Source organism: Lissotriton vulgaris, chromosome 7, assembly GCF_964263255.1.
Source record: "Lissotriton vulgaris chromosome 7, aLisVul1.2, whole genome shotgun sequence".
In the NCBI taxonomy this organism is placed as follows: Eukaryota; Metazoa; Chordata; class Amphibia; order Caudata; family Salamandridae; genus Lissotriton; species Lissotriton vulgaris.
The window spans coordinates 1352559411-1352585197 of record NC_141695.1 but is presented as its reverse complement, the minus strand read 5'-3'; the positions used below and the strand labels follow the sequence as shown (position 1 = coordinate 1352585197).

Below are 25787 nucleotides of genomic sequence, written 5' to 3'. Positions count from 1 at the left end.
AGAATTTTTGGATTGGTTACAGGTTACTGATGGCATTGTTTGGGATAAAATATCTTACTATTTCCATGGCCCGACTGAAATTTTAAACATTCCATACATGTTTTGCGTTTCCTTAGATGTGGTTTTGCCTGACATACATTCTGATGACTGGTATGTTCCTGCCGTTTATTCATTGTTCTCTGATTTAAAATATTTAAAATATTATGCTACTTTTGACACTGAAGATTTGTATTTGAATTCGGCAAATTACACAAACTTATTCTGTTATCAACATTATGGCCATCATTTTTTACACAAAACCAACACTCTGAGACCATTTTCTATTTATACACAGTGGGAGCATTGCACGACACCTTTACAGGGGAGTTGAAAGACCAAACAGAGTAATTTTATGTATTTTTCTGGTTGCTTTCTTTCAGACCCCCAGTCCTATTTTTATAAACTAAGCATGCCGTCCCAAACTAAATTTATGTTGACACACACTAATTTAGTTTAATCCCTGTCCTTCAGGAATGATTTGTCCATGAAGGGTTATGAGCACTGGAAGGACGTAATAGATTTAAAATCTATTTGGGGCACTTAAGATTGGCAATTGCAGGGCACTTAAGCTTTGCATCGCGCATGTCTGATACCATCTCAATTTTTATTTGTGAATGACACGGTACAACAGACTACTTCTTTTGGTTTAGCCACCGCCAAAAATCTAAATATTCCCTCCATTCCATTATTGCCTTCATATGATGCATGTCAAACACACACTAACTACACAATTGAAGACTTGGCTGTCATGTTTCAAAATGGTACACTTAACTCTTCTAATATTGACCCCTTGGGGTGATTACTGTGGCCAAAGGGCTCCAATGGTTGCCAATTGCTTTTCCTGAATACCACAGAAGGGTTACACAAAGTAGACCTGATCCACGTTTCCCATATTCCCATACAGTTACCACATATTCAGTGGGTAAATTGTGTCAGCAATGATTGGAACATTCCACACTGTCGTCTATGAAACAACACCTTTTTCTTTTGTCAGGTGACATCGACCTGGCTGATTTTCTTTTAGGTCCGAAATCCCTTCGGAGAAAACGTTTTATTTATTCAGCAAGTAATGAATTTTGGAAACTTTCGCAGATGGAAGCTACGGTGCGTCTGGACAAATTGACCAAGCTAATTTAGAAAAGGTTCTTGCAGTAGTAGGTAACATCATTAATACACTGTCTCCCCATATATATATACTTTAGATAATATTGTTTCATCTGTCATTGATAATGTTCAACATGAAGTGTCTGTTTTGTATAATGGTCTGATTCAGTTACGTTCTGTAATGCAGTTTGCTTGGACCTTGCAAACACTCAAAAATGGAAAAGTGCCATGGGATTATTTGAATACTTCTGCACTATTTTTGCCATTTAATTTGACTGATAAACAGAAATGAATGTCAATGAAAGACGCAACATACACATTGTTACATATTTGGACAGTTACCATTTTCTGTAGCAGGGAATGCTTCAGCGGTATGGGTAATACATGGGATTATTTCGCTGCCTATCTCACTTTTTCAGTTCACACATCATGCATGAAACATCATCCCGTTGGTGGATATGAGCCCTTGGGCAATAACTATATTCATGAATTGTGGTTGTTACCTTTCCTCTACAGATGTCAGCGTGCGGATAAGCACCTTTTACTTACAGGGGAAGGACTTTGATTCCACAGTAGGACATTCCCTAGTCTGTAAACAAGTTAAATTGCACAGAGCCTGCAACGTTTTGGCACCTAATCTGGCTTGTTTTTTAAAAGGTACCCCTGTCCCAGCTATCCCAGCTATCCCACATTATCTTTGCTTTCTAATTGCAGTTATCTTGGTGGGACCTCCTTGATGAGAAACATCAATGCAGACATCCCGCCACGAATGCCTGGCCCCCGGCCCGAGTGCAGAGGCCCTTTTAGCCAGGGACTTGCTTTGTGCTTTGCAAGGATTATTGATGTCTTATCTCCTTGGATATGAGGTCTTCTCTGTGTTGGACCATGAGCAGCATTAATACAATGGTTCACAAAATGGGATTACAGAGCAGGTGGATGCACCAGTTCTTCAAGATATGGACAAATCACCAACAGGAGGAAATGTGGAATGCTAAACAATGCTGAGTCCTGACGCGATGCAGAGAATGCAACAGACGCATCAGATTACGGGAGACAACAAAATGAGACTTTACAGCTTCAAACCAAAAATGCTTTATTGAGGTTCATTAGCCTATGTGACTTCAGTAGTAGGGGATATCATGTGCACTATTCTACAGATAAAAATCAGGACCAACGTATAGATCCATGAACCAATGGAATAAAAGAAACAAAAAAAAAGCAATTAAAGAGCAGCTCTAAACCTTGCATCAAATCCCATATTTTATCATGTTTGGTGAATTCGAACCAATATATCATAAATTCTGAGTTATATAATGATGCATATACAAAAAATTCAGCATATAAAACAATAAATTTTTTTTTAAAAACTAAAAGTTAAAATTGAAGGTTCAATTGTATTATTAGCTATTTGAAAATATTTGAAACTATGAAAAAGAGAAATGCAAACTTTGTTTAGTTTTTGTATACTTAACATATATTAGCAAATCATAATGTAAAGTAGCTTCAATAAGTTACACAATCACAGTGAACCTATTGCTCAGACTACTAGATACTCACTAGGCATACCATCTTATTCTAAATTATTTTGGATATTCAGTCTCACTTTTGCCTATTTGTAATTAAATCTAACATGTATTCCAGCACATAGAATCTTCAAGAAAAATAGTTAGTCACAGACCACAACCAGGGCATTAAAAATGAAGCGTAAATTTACAATTACGCTTTGATGCGATTTCAACAAATGGATGTCTACCTGAGATTTTGTGACACTGTTGTTTAGATGCAACCATTCTGCCCTATGCAGTATTCTAAGACCCCTACAGCACAGCTCAGTTACATCATTAGGCGTGGAGCACTCAGTATAAAAGGGAGACATTTTTACTAGTTATTTTTCTGTTTTTTAAAAGCCTCTGGCCTATGCAAATCACCTGCTTTAGATTCTCAAGAGCTTCTCAGCATGGTTTTCTCTTGTTATATATTATCAGCTACCTACAGAACGAAGTTCAGATTTATGTACGCTGTATTTGCGTTTTGCTAATCTAGCCGAACGGCACTGGAGCCCATGGGGGAGGTTTTGAGTATGGCTGAAAGGGTACTCCATTGCAACGGAGACAGAGTACCCTCTCTATCAAACTGCTTGCCCACTCGATTTAGTGCTCAACTGACCTTAAGTATGTCTATGTCGATGGCGAAGACTACTCCAGCTTCGTCTCAGACCAACTCCTACAATGGCCCGATGGAGTACGGCTCGTCGGAGGATAGCCACCCGACACTCTGCCCAATTTAGAGGGTGTGGTGGGATAACTTTTTTTCTGTCTGTCAGTGCCAGGAGGGAGAGTAAAAATAGACAAGCACTGGCAAAGCCAATAGTTTGTGGCAATGCAAGAGCTATTGGCTTTGTCAATGTCTTTAAGTCATGTTGTGTAACAGTATGGTGCTGTTCGACATGGTTGAAAGTCATTGAAAAAAGTGCTATGTCGCTGCTATACAACGTAGCTGAACGACATTGACAAAGCCAATAGCTTTCGTATTATTGGCTTTGCCGATGTTTGTTTTTTATTGGCGGTGGAAGTGAGAGCAGGACAGGAGGCAGCACGGAGGGGGTGGGTGAGGTAAGAAGGAGGACAGAAGGTGGCACTGCCCTGAGAAGAAGTGTTGTTGCTGCTGTGCACCTAGTCCTTCAAGCCAGCCCATGTACGAGGAGGCTGGCTTTGTAGAGGTGTACTATGCAAATGAATCACTTTAAAGATAAATGTAATCATGTACTTTGTAATGCAATAAGCAGATATTTCATACATACCATCAAAATGTCATTAATCCACTCAAGAAGTAATCCATAAATGTGTTTATTCATGCATTCAATCAGTCGCTCGCATGTACGGCAATTCATCCATCCATTTATGAAGTCAATAATTCATTGGTCCATCAAAGGATGCATTCATTCAAGCATGTGTTTATTAATGTGCTCTGTTATTCGTTCAATCACCCATCCATCTGTTTATCCATGCATTCAATAACTTCCTTGTTCAGTTGTGAATTCAACCATTCATTCATGCATGCATGCATTCAATCATACTTCCAAGCTTTTGCATATTTGTGCATTTAGTCATTCATTCAAATATCGATGCATGCTCTCATTTATACATTTAATCATGCACTTATTCATGAATTCAGTCATTCATCCATGCAATAGATACTGCAGCTTATATCTGGCTAACACAGTTCTGCTTATATAACAATGGGATGCACAACAAGTCTGGTGTAACACACCTCACCCAGCTGCCAACTGAAAAGCGCAGCCGACTAGGGGTGCCCAGCGCAAAGACCAGCTAGGGGGTAACATCCTGCTGTCATGCCCTTCAGCAGCAGCAGGTTCTATAGCATGCTTGTAATGCAGCTGAACTTGCAGGTCACGTACTCCCTGATGACTCGCCTAGAGGCAATCTACACAAACTGCAGGCAGGACAAGGGTTCTACTCTCAGTAAGATGATTTATGAGGTTGCACCTGGCATCTGACTGATTCTGCCAGGTGAGGCATCTGCCTATGTCGAAATGACCAGTTCTCCAGCTTCATATAGTGCCCAGAACAGCTTTCGTATGAGTGCTAAGAAATTTCACTTTTGGGAGATGAGAGGCAGTGGCAAATGACATACACAGCTTCTTGTTGAGGATCACACATTCGACAAGAGTTATGGGATTAGAGACGGATCTGACCGCCAAGGAAGAGCAGTATGCTGGCATCGGGAGGGGGTAGGGTTAAGGAATAGAGGTAAGATATGTAGGTAGCACCCACGGTTGGATTGGGATCAAAAATAGGCCAGGGCACCCTAAAAAAGAAAGTGTCCCACATTTGCGGGTTGCACCTTTCCACAAAACTCTGCATCAGTGTTTTAAGTATTATAAAAAGAAGGACTTGGGCTTCTCTAAAAGAGGCATGTTTTCTTAACTTCACTGAGATAAAAAAAAAATACAAATGTCGCCAGGACTCTTTGTGCACGGATTATTTTACAATGGTGAACCACACCTGAATATAAGTGAGGACACGTCTGCTTAGGCCCCCTGCCCCTGTTCAATTTGCATACATTAATGGGCCAGCCCGGCGAGAGACTGGGAATGGCACTCCATCCTGCTGGTAAAAGGGAGGTAATAGAGGCCCATTTTCCTCCTGCCCCCACTGGGCGACTGGCGGCTTCCTAACAGCTCAGACAGCACAAATCAGCCACCACTCTGGCAAAAAAGCGGCCCACAGCTGCAACTCAAATTCCGGCACATTGCCCGAGTGTCCGCTTTACCAATCGGACCCTGGTGGCACCAGGGAAGCAGGGTGGGAGAGGCAAACACCACGGACAGGGTAGAAGGACTGGAGGGTGACTGAGAACAACACCTCTAACAACTGAAGGAAGGGTGTGCGGGTGGTAGGTGGCAACACTACAGATAACGGAAGGAGGGCAGCGTGGAGGAACAGGGAGGCGGGGAAGAACAAGAGGCAGGGCTCGAGTCGGGGTACCACGCGGGTGCACGGCGTCCCCCCACTTATTTTACTGGGTTTTTACCAGGTGGAAGCCGTCACCCCGCCCCAAAAGCTGGACTTCATGCTTTGGCCTCTCTGGGGCAAGATCGGAGCTCATTCAGAACGTCTGTCCTGTATTCACTGTGGGGGGGATTAAACGCAGCCCCCACGAGGCAGGGTGCAGACCACCTTTCATCTAGAGGCATATGAATACCCATGAGATTCCTGTTGTGACGTCACTTCCGGTGACCCCGTCCCCCCACTTCTTTTTTGGGACTTGTGCCCTGACAAGAGGGAAGTATGAGAGAGTGCATACATTTGTGCTTGCTGCATGCAGTGTTTCTGGTACTATCAGGGAAAATAACAGCACAATACTGACCCACCAGACCCTAGAACAGGCCCAGAAACATATAAGAACGGCCCACACATGGACCGGTCAAACAAGCCATTCTGGCACTGCCAGACTGATCGCCATATAGGCCAGTCCGACCCTGGATCTGTCTGCCCTGCTTACAGTCGAGCACTGCTGGGACCTGCATTTCTTTCAGTAAAGGCACTTTTTGGAACTGCAGTGCTTGCAGGTAAGATAGCAATGGGATAAGCAGTGATTGCAGTGGAGGCACCACTGGGATGTCTGCAGTGCTTACATTGGAGGTGTTGCTTGGATCAGCAGTGCTGACAGATAGGACACTGAGGGATGCGCGCTGCATACAGTGGAGACACCGCTAGATAAGTCTGCAGTGCTTACAGGAGAAGCACTGCAGGGATCAGCAGTGCTTACAGTGATGGCACTGCGGGGTTTGTCTGGAGTGTCTAAAGTGGATGCACTGCTGTGATCTGCGGTGTATACTGTGGAGGCACTGCTTGGATCAGCGCTGTTTACTGTAAGGAAACTGAAGAGTATTGCTATGCTCACAGCAAAGACCCTGCTGGGATCGGCAGTGCTTACAGTAGGAGCACTCTTGGATCTACCTTCCTTTTTGCAAAGTTTTATATAGCCCTGGCTAAATCCAGAGGTTTCAGAGCGCTTTACATGAGGAGGTACAATTGCTTCAAGAACATAGGCCTAGATGTAGGTAATAGCAAATTACCGAATGGTAAATACCGAATATTACCGATTCGGTATTCACTATTCGGTAATTGCTATGTAGGTAAAATATTCGGTAAAAATACCGAATCTGTAAGATTCGGTAATTATCGGTATTTGCCTTTGATTCCTATGGGCCTTGAAGCCCATAGGAATCAATGGCAAATACTGATTCGGTAATTACAGAATCGGTAAAATTACAGAATTTGCAAGGGTGACAGGGTGTCACTTTGACACCCTGTTGCTCCCCTGTTTCTGGCTTGTGTGCCATGTGACACACAGACATGCCCTTAGGGCATGTCTGTGTGCCACATGGCACAGGTGTACATGCACAGATGTGCATGTACACTGGAATTCGTTATTTACCATGGAATAGTATTCCATGGTAAATAACGATTCAGTAAGGGCCTGTGGCACTGATTAAAGTGCCACCTACATCTTGATTTACAGATTGGGTAAATTTACCGGTTCGGTATTTTACCGATTGTGTACATTTACCGAATCGGTAAATATACCGATTCTGTAAATAAAATGCCCCCTACATGCCAAATCCCAAATACCGGTCGGTAACGGCGGAAATCGTCCGTTACCGGCCGGTAATTGGCGACCTACATCTGGCCCATAGTTACATAATTACAAAAGTTTCAGGTATGTAATTGCTGGAGAAACAAGAGTTATAAAGGCAAGGATCAGGTATGGGGAAAGGAAACGCAGGCAGGGGAGAGAGAATTAGGGGAAGAGAGGGAGGGAATAGAAGAGGAAGAAAAGAGAGCGGGAGGAGAGGGCGAGGGTTAGGAAACACAATGGGGCGACAGCACAAATTTTATCAGCAGGCCTATATTTAAGGCACTGTTAGGATGTGCAGCGTTTGCAACAGAGCATTTTCTACAGTGGAGGCATGTGGGATCTCTCTGCGGTGCCTAGAGTGGAGGCACTGCCGGGATCTTCAATGAGGGTCTTAGTGCAGGAGACAAGGACAGGTGCTGGGGAGAGGACAGGCATGATGGGATGGGAGGGGAGAGTACAGGGACAGTAAAGGACGTGAGATAGGGGTTAAGGTTAGCACATAGGCAACTATGGGTGGCCGGGGTGGGCTGGGAGCAAACAGATACACAATAGAGCAAAGGAAGAAGAAGCCAGGACAATCGGACAGACAACAGAGGGTCGGCGGGCAAAAGGGACTGAGGGAGGTACATAAAGGAGGATCAGTACATGAGGGAGACATCTGCAAAATACACACTGTATGGGGTGCATAAACAAAAACAGAACAACAAAAAGCAGTACCTAAACAATGAGCAGTAGAAGGACACAAGTAATATGTCCATGTTCCAGGGAATGGAAAACACACGAAGAGTAAGGAAGCCTATGGAAGCTGGCCACTAAGAAGCAAAGAAATAGACATGACAATGAAGCCATGTAATGGTAACCAATGGGTGGCCTCTTAGCCCCCTGTAAAGTAACATGAGGTCTCGCAAGAGACATTACTTTCTCTCTCATAGGCGAGACCTACAAAGAATCTGTATAATTTACAACTAAAGCTCAGCTTGAATTCTGATTCCAAAAAGATAAAAGTTAGACATCAAAGAATATAATTTTAAAATATGGTTGAAGATGGCCTCATACGCAGATCAAAGCATTTTTATGTTGAAGTAAAGTTCTTCTTCAGACAGGGCCATATGTTCTCTGGAAGTAAATTACTTGGTCATTGCTTTCATTGGTGAGGGAGAAATTGGTTTTGGCGGCCAGCACTGGTGGAGCTCAGTGGTAGCTGGCTTTGTGCTCGGAGCAGGACAGCCCTGTCAGATAAGGGCCACACTCCACATTGATATCGTAAAAGATTTTGCCATGCTTCAGGTAGCAGATCTTTTTCTCAAAGCCATTGGTTTTCCCCAGTGCCTCTGTGCATGATCCCAGTTTTTCTGCCCAGAGATAGTCCTGATCGAAGATGTTTACTTCCAATTTGGAATTCGGGCTCAAGACAATGGGTCCAAAAATCATTTTGTAATTCCAGTTTGGGTTATCATTGTTATCAATAGTGTCTGTTTGGAGGCACCTCTTCCCCAGGCACACCTTCACAAACCCATCTGTTTGTCCAATCACGTCCCCATACAACTTTTCCCCTTTCTTCACCTGTACGGTCAGCATGGCCAGGCCTCGTTTCTTGGGGCAGCAGTCTTGGGTGATCTGATCATTTTGTTTGCAAAGGCATGTGCAAGGCTTAAGGGGGCTTGGCATCGTGTCCTTAGGGCAGGTCGGGCACTTCCTCCTAAAGGCTCTGGTACGGATGTAGTCAGTAATTGCCATTTTCAAGTCCTCCTTGATCGTGGGGTTAAAGTTGACCAGCTCATGGATGGGTGTCAATGAGTATGAGATGACGTCTGGCTCCTTCTTCAAGTTTTTCATCCAGGTCAACATCTCTCTGCGGCTCTCACTTCCCATGAAGAGAAGAGAAATATCACTTGAAGAGCGGCTTGTGGCCTTCACAAAGCGCTCATCATACTTCCTTGAGAATAAGCCATTCGAGAGCAGGCGCTGTTTGGCCTTCTGGCACATCTCATGGCGGGTGGTTTTGGTGCCCATCCTGAACACTTGGGTGGAGGCCTCCGACCACAGGCAGTCACCTATCTCATCAACGGTCAAGCCATCTAGGGACAATTCACATGTCTTCAGTGCAGTCACCTCCTCAGCATGGCCTCCCAGCTCCCCTTGGTGGATGTAGTGCGTGCCGTACAGCTGAAGAAGCTCCTCGTACACAGCCTTGTTTTGGGAGTTGTATGGGTGCTTCAGTCTTTTCAACCACGTCAAGAACATGGGATCGAGAGGGATATCGCGCTTCAAACCGAACCTGCAAAAGACAGAGGGGAAGGGAAATTATATGAAGGAATCACCTGTTAGCATCTCTCTAGTTTATTTATTTTTATTTTAAGGCACTTTTTAAGGCATTGGTGATGGGTTTCAACTGAAGCATTTTTTTTACATTTCTCCAATGTTTTCTATCTCTTTTTTTGAAGGGGTGGGAACCATGTCATTCAAGTATAGTGGTAGATTCAATGCAGAGACCAGGCAAGAATATCCTCCTTTGGAAACATGCTGAGGATGTACAGAAGTAAGGTATGGAGAGGTACAGAAAGGAAGAGAAGCTGGTTGCCCACTTTTGTTAGGAGTAACCACAAGGTGGGAGGAAAATAGAGGAATCTCCTCAGTAGAAACTCAGGAAAATCTTTCATGAAGCAGGTATAAATAATTCAACCACCACAGAGTGACATATAGGGAAGGTCTTCATTCTAATGATCTACAACATTGAAAACCATAGTAAAAACTTAAATTCAGATTGCAGCGTTTGCTAGCAGTTCTTACTATACGGTCTTCGGGTGTCAAAACCTATTTCCATTACTGCTAGGTGCTATTCATGACGTATTGTTGCAAAAATAGTACTGACTCAGGACAGTAACTCCCCAAGAAATTAGTATCGGGCTTAGCCTCAGTTTACAGGATAGGCTGGGGAGCTAAAGCAGAGATCGTCTTAAAATTTGTAATAAGTGTGGTCTACCACTTTTGAGTTATGATCTCTCATCTAGTTCTCCTATAGGCAGGTAAGGCTGGATTTAAAGTGTTCATGAATTTAGGCCAAAGGACAGTGACAACAGAGCCAGCTGGGGAAATGCAGGTTGAAAGAAAGCAAAACCCTTCTGGCCACAGCACAATGGCTAGACAGTGGTTGGTACATAACCAGCTTGAATCAGGGGATATGAAAATCCATTGAGGTCTTTATAGACAGAGTAATCTGTCCAAAAAGAGTGATTAGTGTTTGAACTTCAAGTGTGGAAAGTTGTGAAGGTGTTTCTCCGAAAACTGTGAATTTCTTCAAATCTTCAAAAATCTTCTCAATGTCTTAAAACGGTTATGAAGTTAATAACTTTTGTAAGAAATACATTAAACCAAATTGCAGGAAATTGGGGCAAATAATGATCAGGGTAATGAATTGGCACCCAAATCTTTTACAGGAAAATTCTTCTGATAAACTATTTTTGGCATACATTTACACTAGTACACAGAGTTTTGCAAAAAAACTTTTTGAAAAATTAGAAAACAGTGCAATTTTCATGAGCTGCAAAATTTGTATTCTTTGCAAATGTTCTTAGACATTATTAAAATTTCACATGCAGATTCTGGGAACACTAATGGGTGAGATTAATACAAGCATTCCTTCCACATCCTTTTCTGAACAGGAATACCAGTTCATGTGCCTACAGTCAATTTTCAAGAGTAGGAGAATGGCACAGGGCTAGAGGAAAATGTATATATGAACCTGTGTCACGCACTGAAATTTCTAAAATGGCGGATCTGTAAAGATGCAAAAACGTTCTCTTTTAGAATGGAAGATTTTCAGGTTGTTATCGGCACGCTGGAAAGTGCCAAAACACATTCAAAGAAGGACTCTATACTGGAGTTTCTTAAAGTAGGGAAACAGCAATTTAACTAGTTTCCATTGCATTTTAAATGACATGGGGTGTGCCGGTCTCCCATGCTGTTCCTTCTAGAAAAGGCCTGTCTCCCTTCTACAAGGCTGGATGCTTGACTATCAAAGGAATCTTGCTCATCTCCCATCCTCTGGCGTTGTATGCACTGGATACGTCATCAGCTATACCGCCTTCTGGAATCCTGCTTGTGCTCTGCCTCCAGCCTCGTGTGCATAAGGAGAGTCTTATTCTCGCCCCGCTACCACATAACTGCACATGTGCTAATAAATGCGTGTGGGGGAGCAGAGCCATAGCAGTGTCTTCCCCGCGACTCTTGGGCGGGTTGGTGCTGGCCACAGGATAGGGAATGTGGATAGGTTAGCTAGGTCAGAGTTGGAAAGCTCCAAACTGTTAAGTTAATAGGGGAAAGAAGGTTCTGGCACTTTTGGTCATTACTTCACTCTTTGTAGGTGGTTGTCAGGAAGTGCTTGTTCCCTCCCTCGAATCTCCCTTTTTAAAGGTAAGAATAAGGCTGCCCTGTGATAAAGATTGGTTACTTTTTTCGCTCCTAGGTAAATCTTTACCCAATCTTAAATATGAGTGATTTTAAGAAAACATGCATGATCCACCTTCCCTGAGCATGCAACAGCCCACTGCACTAGCGTGGAGTGTGAGATGAGAGAGTTGACATTGCCATGATGTACTGTTGGTTTATGAAGTATTGCCATTTTTCAATTGTGAATGTAGTCTAAGAATGTGTTAGACTTACTTAGCAGATACCTGCTTTTATCTGTCCCCTTGTAAATGTCTCCCCTTCCCCATGTATGTGTAAAAGCATCTGTGTTATTTCTATTCCAGGTACATTGAGACCTTTACTCAAAGAAAACAGGTTAATTAATCCTATTTTCTGATCACCTTGTTTTGAGAGCACTTTATTAATTTCTTTCCCTCACCTAATTCACGTAAACGGTCCTGACGAATGCCTGTAAGCCCTAATCTAGGCAGAAAGGGCAGAAACATGTTGACCATTCCCTACTTCCCCTTTACAATGTTTTTAACTTTATAACTATGTGTGCATCTACGACGCATAACTCATCCAAAGGTGCACATCTATAGAGTTCTTCAGACCCGAACCCAGACCTAATAAATACCTTTTATCTGGTTTTCCGGGCCTTTTTATTGACTCCCTATCACTGGCTCACTACTGGCACAACCTTGGGTAAGATCCTCCAGGTGGAGGCTGCATAACTCAATGACCTTATGATTATGCACACACGTGACGTACACAGCGGAGAACCAAGATATACCGCTTGAACACCACCATACCCATCACGTGCATGAGGGTCTTTTACTTTGGGATGCCAAACCAACCCACTCCTGCAGGCCTAAAGGTTGTACAGGACAAGTGATCCTTTCTCTCTTGATTAATGTATACTTTTTTCGCTCTGCATTTGTTTTAGCCAAGGTAGGGCAGACTGCAACTTTAGTGTGTAAAGAGTGTGCGAGGTCTGATTCAATTGGAACACCACTCATTCTTACTCGACTGCCCTCGTTTGCTTCACCAGGTTTCCTCCTACTTCCACACACACCTCCACGGTGACTTACTCCTTGCTCCTCTCTCCCTGGTCCCTTTTCCTGCAACGGAGTGCACGTCATTCTTCTTCCTTCCTCACCTCATCGACTTTCGTTCCCACGTCAGTGACGTGCTCACCAAATAGACTGACTCACTTGTGCATTGCTGGCCTCATTCATTTCAATGCAGGCTCACTCGCTCCCCATCCTTTCAGCGTGGTCGCCCACCCCTCCAGCGCCGCAGTTTTTGAGCACTTTGCAAAGTAGCCCCTTCTACAGCATGTTGTTATGAACATTGGCCATTCACCGACTCCATACCCAATGTTACTTACTTGTAGTAACTGCAGTGGACTTCGTGTTTTGTGAAACTGTATTTGTCGTGGAGCCTTTTGTCGTTCGCAAACTTGGCCTCCTCCGACTGAGAGCCGGCGTAGACCAGCTGCTCTTTGGTGCTCTGCTGGGGCAGCGGGCGAAGTCCTATGGCCCACTTGTTCTTCACCCACTTTCCAAGCGACGCCACTACTTCAGCACTGGATGGGAAGTTGGTGGTGCCAATCTTCCTGTGACATTGATCAATGGCAGTCCAGTCTGCGAAGACGTCTGGCAGCTTCTGGAAGTCTTGGTGCTGGTGTCTGTTCTGGCACACAATACATGTTTTGCCCGGAGTTGTTGTCATCTGGATTATTGGGTACTGCTTCTGGCTCATCGTGGTGATATCGAAGCCATTCGCAGCGCTGAAAATGCCAGGGATGTATTTGTATGTCTTGCATTCTTCAGGGGTGGCAGACATGCAGCGGCCGTCCGCATTGGCTATAAGTACTGGGGCCACCACCAGCACCCACAGGGAAAACACATGTTTCCCAATGTGGCCCATGGCCATCACCTATTGGCGCCCTAACGAGAGACCTCTTGCTCACCTGAAAACAAAGCACAGAGAATTAATGCAACTAGCGTAGAATCAAGGGTTCATTGTAGACACCATCCCCACGATTTACCATATTTTAGGTCACTGGTTCTGTCAATATGTCTCTACGAGCATATACGGATGTAGTCACTTCATACCAAGGTAACTGTCCAAAATTAAAACAAACTAGTCCTCCTTGAGAGGAGTACGCCAAAAATCTCGTAAATTTAACAAGAATAAACCTAGGTTTGTAGCTGTTTTGCATGGCCAATCTGGTAATACTGTGATGTGAATGTGAAAGAAATACACTTTACATTTCAGTTTCCAACATCATTTTTGTAATCAAAAGGGGTAAAACCATGAAAACTAAAAGGTATATTTGCTAAACTTGTGCAAAGGCATTCACGTGGCACAGTGCAATAGAAAAGGTGGCGTCTATTTGCTATGCATTAACCGTCCTGCAAGCACACCACTAAATTGTGTTGCACTTTGGAAGCACCAATGCTACCATTAGTAAACATAAAGCAGGTTTCATTAGTAGCAAGTCCTCTTTCTGATTTGGTGCCGTTTATTGGGTGATTTTAATTTCATCTCGTTATAAGCTCACTAACAGGCATATGTGTTGTTGCCTATTAATAGAGTTGGATTATTTGAAAGGTGGGTAGCACAGACATCAAAGGGAACTGGCGCAAAGGTAGCACTTCTTCTGCGTCACAGAATCTAGCTGTTATCAGTTCCGGCTGGTGAAAGTGATGGTGATTAAATACCTACCTCAAATTACAGTGGACAAGCAAACAAGTCTGATTCCCTCAGGTGCGCTCAGAGAAGGTGGGAAAGAGAGTTGCTACATTGTAAGAAAATTGAACAAAATGGTGCCTTTTACAGCATAGTTTTCACTTATATTCTCTAAAAATTCTGCTTGGGTGAAATTTTTATTATGCCAGAGTAATCTAAGTAATTTAAGTAATTCTGTACTCTTTTGACGTGAAGTTACCAAAAACTACCCTATTACGCGCGTTTACGTAATTATGAATATTCTGGCACAAAAACTCTACTGCAGCAGCACATGAACAATGAACTTAGTGAGCACGCGAGGCTGCTGGCTGATTTGTGTTCTGTTCCCTTTAGGATGCGAGAGTGCATTTTGCGCTATGGAAAATATCCCTAAACGCTGATTTACGCTCCTTGTGCAGTTCTGCGAAATCTTCCATGATTTTGCTGTCATTTTAGATATATATAGTGCAATAAATTACACGAGTTACTCATTAAGCATTCAAAAAAGATTTACAACATGCTAAGGAACCTAACCCTCCACAGGACTTTTGGGGGTTCACCCTTCATAAAAGAAAACTATATAATGGCAGCAAAACACTGATTTGTTTAGCACAATTTTCCTAAACATTTATTAGGAGGTCAGGAAATTGGGTTAAGCTATTTTAAATAGCCTTTTAAAAAAAATCAAATATACCATCTTGCTTAATTTCTTCATTAAACTTTCTCCCATCCTGTGGCCTTGAAGCAGATCCTAAGCCATTTAGTTCCACCACTTTAAAGCACATGTTCAGTGATATGTTAAGGGATGTGGGGCCTGATGTACAAAGCATTTTTGTGTTCACCCTTGCGGATGAGTAGTGCGCTATACAAGTATCAATTTTTTCACAAATGTTCCGATTTGGAGTTTGCAACATCAAAAAAGCCTTTTGCAATGTACTAATCCCATTTAGGGGTCAGTAACTTTTTTTGACTCCTAAAATGGGTTTAAAAATATATAAGGAATCATTGTTGGGAAGACGTTATAGACGAGACTTAAAAATAGCATTTACTATCCATATGTCTCAATGATTTAGGTCCAAAATAGCAGTTGTAAACCATGGAAAAGTTACCACTCCCAAGTTGACGTGGTGAACCCATTCACAAAATGGAAGGGGTCTAAAATGAAACTGTCTTACTATTTGATAATGCCCTAACTACATTTGAATTAGATTTTTTTTCCAAAATGAATAAAGTAGATGGAGATTCTTACTAGTTTGTTAAAGGATATGTTATATGCATCTAAAGTTGAAGCCCTTGTTAAAAGAGTTTGAGGACTAAATTCACATGTAGACACCTCTGTGCAAACTCTTGGGATACCTTTTAGGGATTTTATGAAATACGTTGTGTATATGAAGAAGATCTCTGATAAATTCTTCAAAATTGAAAGAGAATATGTTGAAAATGAACTGCTTAGAAAGTAATTAGTAAACATGTAGGTCACAAGGTGTACTGGAAGAATTAGTCAAGGTTAATGCCAACTTTATTAAGAAAAATATAAAAATGCATCCGCTATTCAGTGCAAAGCTAAAGTCAAATATGATGGCAGTCAAAACAAAATGGGCAAATTATAAACATTATTTGAAGGCTTAAAAGGAAGATCACTTGTAAAGAGTATTGAACACTAAACTAGCAGAGTTGTGAATTAAAATATTAGTATCTGTTTTAATTAAATACTCTGAGAAATTGCATGCTGCAAAGATTACTCCGTCTACACCAGCTATTAAAATACATATTTTCAAATATTAAAAATGATTTGTTCAAATATTGTGAAGAGGTAGAGTTGACTATTGGAGAGCTTACATTGAATCTATTGCAAAACTCTCCAAGTCCAGATAGAATAAAGTTTTTACATACTAATACCTGCGTCCTTTGAGATTATATAAGAGATTTTTCCTGGATAGGTCAGCAGTTTCTTTTCTTGAGCCATACATTTGTGTCAAGAAAGGATAGATGTAACTTTATGGAAGAACTACAGATCAATTTCGCTGACTAACACGAATTGCAAGTTATATGCTAAATTGAAAGTTCGGAGGCTAAAGATTCATTCTTCCTAATCTATTTGCATATAAGTATGGGAACATTGTTTTAGGATAATGTCACTTTAAAATATATAAATATTAAGTAAGACCTAGGGTATGACCTTAAAAATTGTTGTTTTTGTAGTTGGTGCACGAAAAAGCTTTTTTGACCAGCTGGGTTCGGAATACATGTTTCAAACTTTAAAATGGCATAGTATTGGAACCAAATGTTTGAAGTATATCACTTTATTTGTTAGTTTATTGCTTAATTTCTTTCAGAAGCAGTACAAGACAGGGATGTCCCTTATCAGTGCTTTTGTCTTTTCCAGATTTAGAACCTTTTCTACATCAGATTAAAGAAAATAATGTTTTCCTGGCAATGAATTAAAGTTATCTGCATATGCTGACCATATCTTATTACACGTTTCAAACAGTGTATTAAAATGCAAGAATTATTTGCTGAAGTGGATTAATTTTCCATTGATTCTAAGTATGAATGATTAGTTGATAAGTTAGAAAACTTGCTATTGAATTCGTTTGGAGACTACTGTTTGATTTAGAAAACTCAAAAAATCAAGGGTTTGGATGTTTACGTCTCTAACTCAATTGAAGAGACAACTGAAGTAAACCTTGGGGATAGTAAATCAAAGATGTGCATGGCATTGAAGTGCTCTCCTTAAAGAATATTCTGTTGGAGATAACTGATATCCTGAAGATGATACTAGCTCCTTTTTTTATTTCTACACTATCAAATTTACCTAGATTCAAGTTTAACCGTATGCGCGCTAGCGGGTTTTCCCGCTGTGCGCTGAAATTTGAAAATCGCGGCTTTTGTGACAAAGCCAGCTCGTCATGCACGCAGCGCAGGTAACGCCCATGACGAGCTGGCTTTGTCATCCGCATCGAAAGGGTTAAGATTTTTAAGTCTTTTTTAGAAATGTTATGGAATAAGAAAAAGGCAAGAATTTCTCTTTCAAAACTTAAAAGATTGAAAACATGTTAGTTTTTTTTAATCATCCATTTGCATTTGTTGGTTTTAGTTATTTAGTACACATGATTTAGTTATGCCTACACATGTAAGAGAGGCAGATATTAGCACAGTGTTTAGAAAAATACATGGAAACTCCCACATTTTTCATATAGTTAATCAGAACTAAGAAATTCAGCACACCCAAATGGTCATTAAAACAATATTTAAATTACAGAAATGACATACAAGGGAAATAACCCCTGACTCATAAGTGATTAGTGTAGACCTACAGGAAACTAGATTGCTGCTTCTCACACAGAAGGAAAAGGAGCAGTTTGACAACTCACTAACTAAAGTGTAAATATTATCCTCAGTGAATCTTATAAAAGACCCATTGGCTGGATACACTCCAGAGTTCTACCACGCATATGCTGGGCTACTGATGGAGAAGTTGGAAATTTGTAATGAGTCCAATGGAAGTGCCTATCTTTCTGACTCATTCAGAGAAACATTCTTTGTAATGGTCCCTAAACCTGGCAAAACACACAAGGACTGAATTCATCCAGGCCGATGTCAATGATGACAGTAGATAGCAAAATTCTTAACCTGCCATTGTAATGAGAGCCCTGAAAATAGGCCAAGATATAATACATCCTAAACAGCCAGGTTTTATTACATAGCAGAACACTGTACATAACCTACGGAGCCTGGCGCACATGATCATATTTGACGAGGAATACACATTGGCCTCATTAGGAGTCAAGAAAGCATTTGATACCCTGGAAGGTCATGTTACAAGCCCATGAAATATATCATTTTGGTAATTTTATCCTGGTTTCAACTCTGGTATTGGAACTCTCAGTACATATTGTAACTCACTTAACCAAAGTTTGAGGCTTGCAGGGCATTGTCGGAAATACCTACCAGACTCCAGAAATGCCTGTGTTTTTTTCGGTATTCCAAGGTGTCACTAATGTCTAGTTTTCAGAAAAGGCTGGTTTTAGTCAGTTTTCCCAGATGGCAGCAAATTCTTCAGCAACCAACATTGCTGAAATGGGTCTTTTTTAATGCTGAATTTTTTCAATATGAGGGGGTCTGTTTCAGTACTAGGCCCACCCACACAATAGGGATAAAGCATTGTGGGAGTAATTAGGAGTAGAACGTTTGTTACAATCAATCTGCATTTTTTGTAAACTTTTTATTTTGCCATTTTCCATTGAAAAAACTAAAAACACATGGCAAGCAAAACAATGAGATGCTACCCGGGCAATTCATCCCACTAAACATTTCTTTCACATCTCTCACTGTTGCGGTACTCAGTAAGCCCGCCCCACCCCTCAACCGATTCACACAATTTTCGACCATGCGTATGCCCCATATTAGTGCATACATTCCTTCCATAACAGTTACTGAAACTCAGTGGTTAGGGGATCCAATAGCTTTGCAACCATCTTCCTCCAAGTTAGTAAATCCTCAGCCACCTTGTCGTTTCTGTGGATATGTTTGATATGTTTCTCATCTGCTAGAGCCCATTCTTGTAAATCCCACCTCCACAGGGTGCCTCCAGAGAATTGCGATCCCTCACCTTGCAAGAACCACCCTGAGCGTCAGCATTTGGGCTGACATTTGGCTCGTGCCTGTGGAGCACCCCTAGTAAACAGAAGTTCTCCGTCTTTTTCAAGGTCACTCCGTTTATATGAGACAGTGTGCTAACCATCTCCATCCAGAAGCCCGCCAGCCAGGCACAAAACCAGGTCATGAGTAAAAAAGCTGCTGCCCTTGGTGGAATTCTCAGGATATATTTTAGAGAGCTTCATTAGGGTCAAGCAAATAATTGAAGAGAGTGAGCTGAAAGCAGGTGTTGGGTGACACCAGACTGACCTTCTCACAGTCTCTCAGACCATTCAGCAATCCACTCTCAACCTATCTTTGGTACTCACTGTATGCCTCCCCTTGTCTGCCAGTAGTCCTATATGGAGTTGTGTAATCAATCTTCTACAACCTACCAGAGCTATCAGCTGCCTCAAACCTGTGTGTACCTGCAGCTCATCACTGAGTTCCTTTGTCAGGGATAAAAACGTGAGTTAAGCAAGAGGTGGATATAATGGTCCACTCCAGCTATAGTTAGTGAAAGTCAAGGGTAAACATGTTTCAGGCCCATTATTGCCCAATGGATCGAAAAGAATAAGTGACAGCTAGCATCTCTGCCTCGTCTCTCACGCCAGCACCCAAGAGTCTGAGATCACACACCCAGTATCCACCGGCACCACTGGATGCGTTTATATTAGTCACATCTATTGTACTAAATTGTTGCTGATTCACATGTGTCGCAGAACAGACCACATGTCATGCAACCCCACCATTTCGAATGCCCTCTCAATATCGGGGGCTACCACCGCATACTTATCTGCTGAGGAGGCCAAGTCTGCCTTGGAGGGCCGGATTCATATCAGATTTTTAAAATATCCCCATTTAGATAAATGTAGTTATCTTAAAAATCTGGCATGGATCTGACCCTCTAGGACCACTATGGAGAACCCTGTCATAGATCGTACATGGTATTCCTCCCCAGGATGAACTGGTTTTTGTCTTACTGTATCACTGTCTGTACCTCCGGCAGTAGTGTATTGGCCAAGGCCTTGCATAGTATTTGAAGATTTGTATTCAGCAAGGAGAGGTCAGTTGGATCTTTCCCTTTTTTAGGTATCAGCATGATTGTGGCCTCTGTAATGTAATGTAACGTCAAATTTGTATAGCGCTACTACCACTCCATGGAGCATCTTGGCGCTTGGGACCAACCCAGCTGGAATAGGTTGGTGAACTAGAGGCAGCTCAGTACATACTCTCATGGTTTGCGGTAACTCTCCTTTCTCCCTCGCTGTCGCATATACTTCTAAACAAAATTCCAGTAGGATCAATGAGAGTCTGATACAGTTCCACAAGGAGCCCATCCGTCCACAGGGTCTTTGCAGGCTAATATCACCTATCACTTCCTTTATCTCTTTCAGCTCTAGGGGGCTTCCAGGAGTTTTTTGAAGCACCTGGCCCAGCCTGGGTAGTGCAGCCATCAGGTGATACTTCTCCATAACTTCCTCAGCCGCCAGCAGTGCCTCAGCCGAAACCATCCCACAGGTACATCACACAGCCAGAATTAGTCTGGTGACTGGCCACCATTACCTTCCCATCCGCCCCACACATTGAGAGAATATGGGATTATGACCTGTCCCTTTTTAAGAGCCATGCTAACATTTTACCAGGTTTATCACCTTCCCTAAAAAGCTTTATCTGTATTGGGTGCAGGTATAGTTCTCCAGTCATGCCAGGCTGTCTCCAGTCTTTTGTTTGAGCTGCATTTTCTGCTGGCCAGCATTGGGGTACTGGTCAGGGTGGCTCTCCCAACCTGCCTGTCTATGATATAAATCTGTGAGGTCCTGCTCCCACTGCTCTTGCACTTCATGCATGCAGTCAATGCATTCCCCTTACAGTGCCATTTTATAAGCCTCCCATTCAGTCAGCCTGCTATCAGTGGTGTTCAAGTTCTCTCTAATGAAGCGTGTTGTGAACTTTTTTATGTGCTCATCCTGGAGCACTTCCATATGGAGTCGCCACAGCAGGATTTTAGGCATAACCCACCCATTAAGCACTGTGCCCAGCAGTGAGGAGTGATCTGATAGGTATCAGCTAAGGTATGCAGAGCTTCTGAACATAGCTAGGCCCTCTGTCCGAATGTATGACGTTGCAACGCATACCTTTACAATGCATATTTTACAATGCAACATCCATTACAATGCATTCCATTTCAACGCATGCCATTACAACAAATTTTTAAAAACTACCTTCACAACGCATTCCATTACAATGCATACTACCTTTACAACGCATACAATTACAAAGCATACCATTACATTGCATGTATGGTAAGTATTGGATGTGTAGGGGTAAAAATTACTATTCTAACTCCAGGGGGGTGCAAAAGTAGGGTAAGTGTTGGATAGTGTAGGGGTAAAAATTACTATTAAGGGTACTATGCTTTGTGACAGTATGCGTTGTAATGGTATGCGTGTAATGACTGCGATGTAATGACATGCGTTGTAGTGGTATGCGTTGTAGTGTCATGCGTTGTAATGGTTGCGTTGTAATGGCATGCGATGGAGTGGATGGTGCATTGTAAAAGTTTTGTTGTAAAGGTTGTTTCCCCCTCTGTCCACCTCAGTGCCATATCCTGCCTGCTGTGTACCCCATGTACAGGGAATAAAAAGAGTAGTTGCTTTAAGTTGGGTGATGTGTAGCCACACTCCCAGTTAAGTCTCTCCAGGACTTCCTCAAGAGAGACCTTGATGTGGGTTTTATAAACTTGTCTTGGGGAGCATTGTCCAGTCTCCAGTTCAGCATGCATTCAAAGTCCGACATCCATACGAGTCGCACATGTATGTAGTGGGCTATTAATTTCAGCTTCTTAGGGTAAAATCCCTGGTCAACTACGTTGGGCACGTAAGAGCTCACAATGCAGGTTTCGTACCCATCCGGTATCCCCACTACAATGATATAGCGCACTTGGGGGTTGAGATGCTCCTCCTTTTGTAGGAAAGGGACTCCAGCCACCATACACGTGACCACCCCTCAAGAATAATTAGAATATATACCTGCACACCATCTTTTGCCTAGCCGCGAGGCCCCAGCCCTCAACAGATGGGTCTCCTGCAAAAGTTCTTCCTGCACCTTATATCTCCAGATTTAAGAGTGCCCATCGCAGTGTTTAGTGCAATTAATTAACTCCTGCACATTTCATGTAACTGCTATCTTATTCATGTTCTAGTAGGGTAGCCGGGGGATGAGCCCACCTCCCCCTCTGGAATACCAATGGGATGGTCATATCGGCTTCCAAGTCTTGCATACCTTTCATATCTTCCAAGTCTCTTGCACGAGTCCCAGTTGCCATTATCAATAAACTGTAAACTGATCCCCAACATGCCTCCAAAAAGGTCTCCGTCACACCACCCACCCTCTCAGCAGACAGCTCACTTTCTCCAACTTGGGCCCGGTCCTGATGTAACATCTAGGTTTCCTTTTTAGGACCACATGCACAAAGACCCTCCCCCACTTTCTTAACTAGTCGCTCCTCCCTGTCTCTAGTCTGGGTCAGGAGCACTACTTGCAAACCGAGAATGGAGAAAAGAAAAAGAAAAAAGAAGAAGAGTATAAAGTCAATGGAACCAGAACACTCTATGTGGGTCTGATCACCCACCCGTTCCTCCCTAAAGGGCTGCTTCCCGACCAGAGTTGGTTCTCCACAGCAATCGCCTGGTTGGGGTTGGGGTCAGAAACTGTTACCTGTTGCTCTCTCCCTCACCTTGTACGGAAAGAGATGCCCAATGTCTTGTTCCAGCCATTCAATCCCAGGGAGTTTTAAATGCCCAGCCAGTCCCAGGTCTAATCCTGTGAAGCAGACTTTGCCCATTTTATTGCTACCCTAAATCAGTGAGTGGACTGTCCGTTGTCTCTGCCTACACCCCAGCAGTTCCAGGCATTGGGACATCAGGGTAGGACAGTGTCACTCATTGTTTATGACTCAGACTCCCCCCCTCCAGTCTTTGCAATCAAAGTCTTCTTCACCATGGCCTCTGCTCCATTATAGTGTGTTCTCTGGTCCTCCTAGGAGAAGTTGTCTTTCTGTCCATCGTGCCATGTGCTCGGATCGTTTTCTGTGGTGTCACTCAGCAGGCCCCTCTCTGGGGTCTAGATCACCTCCTATTACTGCTGCTCACAAGTTGCCACTGTGTGTTCCACTCCTCCTCACATCGGGGGCCCTCTGGACGCATCCCAGCATTGTCCCACACCTTCAGCCAAGCCCTATACCTCCTCTGAATCCTCGAAAAAGTTACTCTTTCCCTGGGAGATCACTTTAAGGCAGGCGGGGATGAGCAACATATATTGAAGATTCGTGGCTCTGAACTTTGCCTCACCTCAGGGTAAGATTTACGGTGCGATTGGATCTTGCTTGTGTAGTCCAGGTGAATAATGATTTTCTTATTTTCAAAGGCTAGGTGGTCTGACTCCCTGGCTGTCCACAGGATACGTTCCCAGTCTTTGTGGTTTAAAACACGAGCAATTAAAGCTCTTGGGGAGTGCCTGGCATGGGTGGCTAAACCAGGACATTTGTTCCAACACAGACTCTGTGGAGAGGTCTCTCGCTCTCAGGCCAGTAAGAGTCCAGTCCTTGGAAAAGGTTGCTGCGTTGACACCCTCTGCCTGCTCTGGAAAGCCCAGGAAGCACAAGTTATTTGAGTGGGAGACATTTTCCGCTTCGTCCACCCCATTATGCAACAAGTTGACTGCCAGTTTTGGTGACGTTACCTGCACCTTCCATTTCTTCATTTCCATTTGAGGTTCTGATACCATACCTTATTAGGTGTGTATTCGCTCCTCTAACTTCTGTAGATCTGTATAAGCCAGGTTTACATTGATAGCAAGTTTAGCCCGTCTCCCCTTTGCAAGAGCTGTGTGTAGCTGTCAGCAAATATGCCCCTGAAGGCTCCTCTGAGGGACCCTCCAGTTCTGCACTGTCTGGGACTCCGTCAGGTGTGTGGGTCGGTGAGGAGTTGCATATTGTTTTATTCTGTTGTGTTTAGGGGCTCCTTCCTTTCCCATGCTTGCGCCTCCTGGAGTAAATAACAGTGGGCCAAGGGTTCCTCTAAGGCACAAGGTCAGTGAGGGGTGCACTTGGCTCTCCCAGATTTCCTATAAGTTGCACCAACTGCGGCTTGGTTGCAGGATTTCAAGACTTTCTCAGGTCCAGGCTCTGAACCCCTCCCCACAGTCCACTCTAGATCTCCCTATCTCACCTTGGCTGCATCTCCCAGGCTCTCAGAGGCCCGCCCGCTGCAAGGGTCTATGGGTATAGCTGACCCTCTGGGGCCTCCCCACTGGCAGCACCGGACCCATGACTCACTGCGGCTGGGCAACACTGGACCCAGGACTCAGTCCGGCTACCAGATATGGCCTCTCACTGGGTCTCTGTGGGTCTCTGTGGGACATCCCCCAAGGTAATATGCTAGGCACCTCCTAAGGCTGGTTTGCGAAGCCCCTGTGAATTGATCCTATCAGGGTTGTTCCTATCTGGGGCCATAGTTCAATTGGACCTATCCAACCTCCTTAGTGCCACGAGGCCTTGTATTCACCTGCACTCCGCCGTCTAACAGGACCCCTCCCAGGTCCAGAGCCCTATTGTCACCCGGGAACCCTCCAAATGTCCTCTGTTAGGTCTATTTAGTGGAGCTGGGTGCCCACTCCAAAACAGTACCATAGGAGGCGCCATCTGGTGCGACCACCACAGACCACCTCAACTGTGCCAAGGCGGAAGGCCGCTCTGCATCAGGGGTCACCCGCAGTAGTGCAGCCTCTGTTGTCCTCCTGGCCAGGGGCTTCAGCTCAAATCAGAACTAGTGCAGCCGAACTTCACTGACGCATCTCCGTCCTGGAACATCTGCCTAGCCCGCTCTCACCTACTCACCTCAGGGGCCCTCCAAGTGCACTGCAGAACATCACCGGATCAGCAGGCCCACTTTGGCCTTGGAAATAGCCCTCAGATTTGCATCCTCCAATATCCTCCAGGCGGGGGCTCACAGCTCCAATCGAGAGCAGTGCTGTCATCCTTGCAGGTGCTGCTCTGCCCAATACGTCTACGGGAGCACGGTCTCACCACCTCACCTCAAATTCCCTCAGTTTTCACAGTAGAATAGCAACAGGTCGGCAAGCCTGCCACCTGTAAGGGGAACTGCTATCCTCCCCTCTGGTGGTCCTGCAGTGCTATTCAGGCAGGATGCCTCTAAGGTTTGCTAGAACAGATGAGAAACAGGTCTACTCCATCACCTTGTTAGGCAAATTCCCCATCAATCTGCATTACACAATGACACAGTATCTTGTGTATATTTTTTAAAATGTAAACACTTCCTTTATGCCCATTGTTCATTCAATAGATTTTACCATACGAAATGAAGCACAGTCGAACACAGTGAAAAATCATAATAAGCAGCATTTGTTGTCTCTGAGTATTGTGTGTTTTTGGACAACTAACAAACACTATATATTCCCGTGACTAGAAGGATCTGATTGGCACAACAGTATATTACTTTTGTGAATCATCCATTGGGGAAACGATTACAGATGAAATTAGCGGTTTCTATATTTTCCCTTATTTTTTATTTCGATAATTAGTTTATTTATGAAACCCTGAGCGATCTATGCAAAGTGCGGAATTCTACATGTTGTCTAGTTTTCATAAATGTAAAGCTTTCCAGGTTCACCCAGAG

General features: G+C 43.4%; 1 protein-coding gene across 1 annotated transcript in view; it reads right to left on the bottom strand.

Annotated features, from left to right (window-relative positions):
• Positions 1 to 2219: 2219 nt before the first annotated feature.
• Positions 2220 to 25787, bottom strand: part of LOC147703682 (perforin-1-like) — a 41237-nt gene continuing 17669 nt past the window's right edge. Inside the window, exons 2-3 of the mRNA XM_086932042.1 lie at positions 13106 to 13690; positions 2220 to 9586 (exon numbers count right to left, since the gene is read on the bottom strand). Of these exons, the coding sequence (XP_086788168.1) occupies positions 8500 to 9586; positions 13106 to 13653 (1635 nt within the window). The 5' untranslated portion in view covers positions 13654 to 13690 and the 3' untranslated portion in view covers positions 2220 to 8499. The remainder of the gene's footprint in view (positions 9587 to 13105; positions 13691 to 25787) is intronic.